General features: G+C 42.5%; 1 protein-coding gene across 3 annotated transcripts in view; it reads right to left on the bottom strand.

Annotated features, from left to right (window-relative positions):
* The window catches only part of LOC133572771 (lysosomal amino acid transporter 1 homolog), a 20,615-nt gene extending 16,624 nt beyond the window's left edge, over positions 1–3,991 (bottom strand). The window contains exons 1-2 of one of the 3 annotated variants that reach the window (XM_061925784.1): positions 3,607–3,991; positions 1,646–1,899 (exon numbers count right to left, since the gene is read on the bottom strand). In XM_061925784.1, the coding sequence (XP_061781768.1) occupies positions 1,646–1,848 (203 nt within the window). In that variant the 5' untranslated portion in view covers positions 1,849–1,899; positions 3,607–3,991. Of the gene's footprint in view, positions 1–1,645; positions 1,900–1,970; positions 2,034–3,606 lie in introns of those variants that run through there. The other 2 variants (XM_061925785.2, XM_061925786.1) reach the window with 2 other exon arrangements.
* Between the last annotated feature and the right edge of the window lie 817 nt (positions 3,992–4,808).

Raw genomic sequence — 4,808 nt, 5'->3', positions numbered from 1 at the left:
TTAACCATGAACATGCCCAAAAGGGAGTAGAAAGAAGCAAAGCTTATTTACATATATATCCATCCATCCATTCATTTTCTACCGCTTATTCCCTTCGGGGTCGCGGGGGGCTCAGCTACAATCGGGCGGAAGGTGGGGTTCACCCTGGACAAGTCGCCACCTCATCGCAGGGCCAACACAGATAGACAGACAACATTCACACTCACATTCACACACTAGGGCCAATTTAGTGTTGCCAATCAACCTATCCCCAGGTGCATGTCTTTGGAGGTGGGAGGAAGCCGGAATACCCGGAGGGAACCCACGCAGTCACGGGGAGGACATGCAAACTCCACACAGAAAGATCCAGAGGCCGGGATTGAACTCACGACTACTCAGGACCTTCATATTGTGAGGCAGACGCACTAACCCCTCTCCCACCGTGCTGCCGAGTTTTATATTGATATCAAAAATTAAACACCAAGTTTGTGAAGATGTAGAATGCACCTTGTATTCTTATGCAAATACACAGACTTTTTTTTTTACTTCGGTTCCAGAAGGAAAGAGGTACCAGTAAGGAGACAAAGAGAGAGTGGACAGAAGTGTGTGAGTGTGTGTGTGCAACACACACACGCTAAGTTAACTTTTGGTTTCAATCTCCGCCAAGGCGATGCAGCAACACATTTTAGAAATTGCCCTTGACAGCTTGGTTCACTCACCCAGCACTGGTATGAGTGAACCACTTCCTGACCTGCTTGTTTGTACTTACTTTTTTTTCCCTCGCGTCACCTCTCATCATTTTAGACACGACTAGAACGAGAAGATCTGCGTGGACTCTACCCTCCTGAAAGGAAGGTCCTAATTAGAGATGTCCGGGGGGGGGGGGGGGGGGGGGGCTGGGGGGTGTATATTGTAGCGTCCCAAAAGAGTTAGTGCTGCAAGGGGTTCTGGGTATTTGTTCTTTTGTGTTTATGTTGTGTTACGGTGCGGTTGTTCTCTCGAAATGTGTTTGTCATTCTTGTTTGGTGTGGGTTCACAGTGTGGCGAATCTTTGTAACAGTGTTAAAGTTGTTTATACGGATGGCCACCCTCAGTGTGACCTGTATGGCTGTTGACCAAGTATGACTTGCATTCTCTTGTGTGTGTGAAAAGCCGTAGATATTATGTGACTGGGCTGGCACGCAAAGGCAGTGTCTTTAAGTGTCTTTATTTTTTATCGTGTTCTGTTTGTGTTGTGTTGTGTTTGCTCGGTACTCGTATTATCTTTTAACCTGCCCATTGTACAGCACTTTGGCTACCCCTGTGGTAAATTTTAAATGTGCTTTATAAATAAAGTTGATTTGATTTGATTTTTTTTTTTTTTTGTGTGTGTGTGTGATGCGTAATGTCTAGTGTTTAAATGTACGGCAGTGACAATGAATTTCCCCAAGGGGACCAATAAATCTAAAATCTATATCTAAATCGTAAGGTTTATTGGCGCTCTGTACTTCTCCCTCCGTCCCTGTACACAGCGGCGTTTTAAAAAGTCATAAAATGTACTTTTTGAAACCGATACCGATAATTTCCGATATTACATTTTAAAGCATTTATCGGCCGATAATATCGGCAGTCCGATATTATCGGACATCTCTAGTCCTAATAATATTAAAATGGAAAATCTACTCACGGCAAAGTGGATAGCAGAAAGCAGAACATGGAGAAGAGTCCAATCACCACACTGCTGTAGTCCCACACATTGTCCACGCATTCCTCCAGCAGGTAAAGGATCCAAGGTGTCCCATTCACGCATGGAGGGCGTTCCAGCGTCAGGGAGCTCCAGTTGGCGGCCGCCACATCCTCACTTTTTCCGGGGAGACCTACAGCAGCCATGGGGTCCCTTTAAAGTCTTCTGGCCTCAAAGGTGAATCCAATCGACGCAAGCTGTGAGACAAACAGGCAAATGTTTGGAAACAGAACAGCACCTGGTTGATGTGTACAGCATACTTGCCAACCTTGAGACCTCCGATTTCGAGAGGTGGGTGGTGGGGGGTGCGGGGCGTGGTCGGGGTGGAGCGGGGGCGTGGTTGGGGGCGTAGCTAAGAGGGGAGGAGTATATTTACAGCTAGAATTCACCAAGTAAAGTATTTCATATATATATATATATATATATATATATATATATACTGTATATATATATATATATATATATATAATAAAATAAATATATATATATATATATATATATCCATCCATCCATCCATTTTCTACCGCTTATTCCCTTTGGGGTCGCGGGGGGCGCTGGAGCCTATCTCAGCTACAATCGGGCGGAAGGCGGGGTACACCCTGGACAAGTCGCCACCTCATCGCAGGGCCAACACAGATAGACAGACAACATTCACACTCACATCCACACACTAGGGCCAATTTAGTGTTACCAATCAACCTATCCCCAGGTGCATGTCTTTGGAAGTGGGAGGAAGCCGGAGTACCCGGAGGGAACCCACGCAGTCACGGGGAGAACATGCAAACTCCACACAGAAAGATCTCGAGCCCGGGATTGAACCCAAGACTACTCAGGACCTTCGTATTGTGAGGCAGATGCACTAACCCCTCTGCCACCGTGTGTATATATATATATATATATATATATATATATATATATCTCAATCTATGTATCTATCAAGAGGGACAGAGACAGCGCACAGTGCATGTGGATCACATGTTACCATGGCGAGAAAACATGGAGAGACTGCCAGTTATCTAGTCTCCACCAGTTACAGAAAATGTGCCATCAGTACTACTGGACAGTGCTGTTTCAGTTCCATCACCAGGACCATCAGTGAGTCAGACACAAACTAGTCTCATCATTGAACCAGATTCAAGGGCTGCTGAGTTGCCATCATCAAAACCCAGATCACCCACAACAAAAACCCCACCAGTGATCCGCAGGTACCCAGAAAGGTTTCGAGTACCACCAAAAAAACTGAATCTCTGAAGACAGTATAAAAATCTGTGTTAAAGATGTACAAATACTGTTTGTATAATAAGCATGTTATTGTTTACAAATGAGGGTTAAGAGTTCAGTACTAAAAAAAAAGAAAGAATGTGGCTTAAGTACAGTTTTTTAAATGAGCTGCTGCATTTCTTGGTTGGGTTGTTTATTTCTTTTGAGTAATTTCTACAATTCTAAAAGGGGAGGAATGTAATGGAGTGATCTATGTTTGTCTGTTGCCATCTCCTGGTGAATGTTGGCTATAGCGTACTGGGGTTACTTTTTGGTTGGCCAACGATTTACGTGGTGTTGCGCACCTGACGTCAAGTGTGAGTCTGTTCTGAAGTCTACAGTAAAGAGATGTACTTCATCCCCTCGCCTGTTTATTGCCTCCAACTCAATATATTACAACAACATTGCTCCATGCGGACCCTCCAGGTCCGCCTGAATTTCGGGAGATTTTCGGGAGAAAATGTGTCCCGGGAGGTTTTCGGGAGAGGCGCTGAATTTCGGGAGTCTCCCTGAAAATCCGGGAGGGTTGGCAAGTATGACAGTGTACAGGTTAGAGATGTGGCGTTCGCGAACGAACCAAGTCTTTTGAACGACTCTTTAAGATCCGGTTCCCCATCTAAAGCGCAAGTGTGTTAGCTACTTACCTACAACACTGATGTCACCTTACCAGTCCTAAGGTGAGAATTGATGACACGCCGTCCCCTAAAAGTGCTCTTTTTAGCTCACTCATTGGGGCTAATGAGATCTTAGATCATTCAACTGTTAGCTTATTGTTTACAAAACACTACCATTGCCTTGAGGGGGTGCTAGCTAGCTAAAGAAGCATTGGCAAAAACTGATCAATGGAGAAAATCACGCTTACCAGGGCACGGCACACAATGTTTGCAAGTAAGCGTAAACTTTCCCCACATCCTCACACGTTTTTGTAACTTATATTCTCCAAATTTCAGCGCAATTGGGTTCTATGCAAGGGTGAATACTTATGCTAGGGTCCATCACCGGCGAGTCCCGTTAAGTAACTTCCTGTCAAAACTTTCAAAACAATCGTGACTAACGATGCTAAATGTACCACTCATCCATTTTTTTCATTCATTCTATTGCAACGTCTATTAATAAGCGTTGTATAGAACTAACTTTGTAATATGTGGGATTGAAGTGGTTTAACATTTGGCAGGAAGTTAAGATGTATTATATTATTTTGAAGGCAAAAGCTGTAACCCACCGGAAATTGTACGGGGGCTCGCTTTTGTGCTTCAAAACAATGTCTGCTACCTGCTGCTCTCATAATGCACAAACGATGTTTTAGATCATATTTATCTTAAAGTTTGTTAACTATGAACATTATAAATATAAATATATGTTATGTTGTGTTACGTTTTGTTCAAATATGCTCTACTCCTTTTTTTGTCATGTTTGATTGCGCAATTGTAATTTTTTATTCTGTTTTTTCATTTTATTTTCAACACATGTTGGAAATGAAGTGTTTAACATTTAGCAGGAAGTTAATATGTATTATATTATTTTGAAGGCAAAAACTGGAACTCGCCGGAAGCTGTTCGGTGACTCGCATCTTTGTCACAAAACGCTGTCCGGGTAAATGCCGCCGCCCGCTGTTCTCATCATGAACAAACTATTTTTTTTCTTCGGTGATCATTTTGTTGAAGTATAAATATGTAGTATGTTAATTATAATAGTATTAAAATATATTATGTTGTATTTATTATATTATATTATTATTGTGATCTTTTTTCTTGATGTTTTTTTTATCCATACATGTTAGTGCGCAATATGTAGTCCATCCATCCATCCATTTCCTACCGCTTGTCCCTCTAGCATTTTTTTTTTT

This window comes from Nerophis lumbriciformis, linkage group LG30 (genome assembly GCF_033978685.3).
Source record: "Nerophis lumbriciformis linkage group LG30, RoL_Nlum_v2.1, whole genome shotgun sequence".
Taxonomy (NCBI): domain Eukaryota; kingdom Metazoa; phylum Chordata; class Actinopteri; order Syngnathiformes; family Syngnathidae; genus Nerophis; species Nerophis lumbriciformis.
Note: the sequence above shows the minus strand (reverse complement) of the source record. Positions and strands in the feature narration are given on the sequence as shown.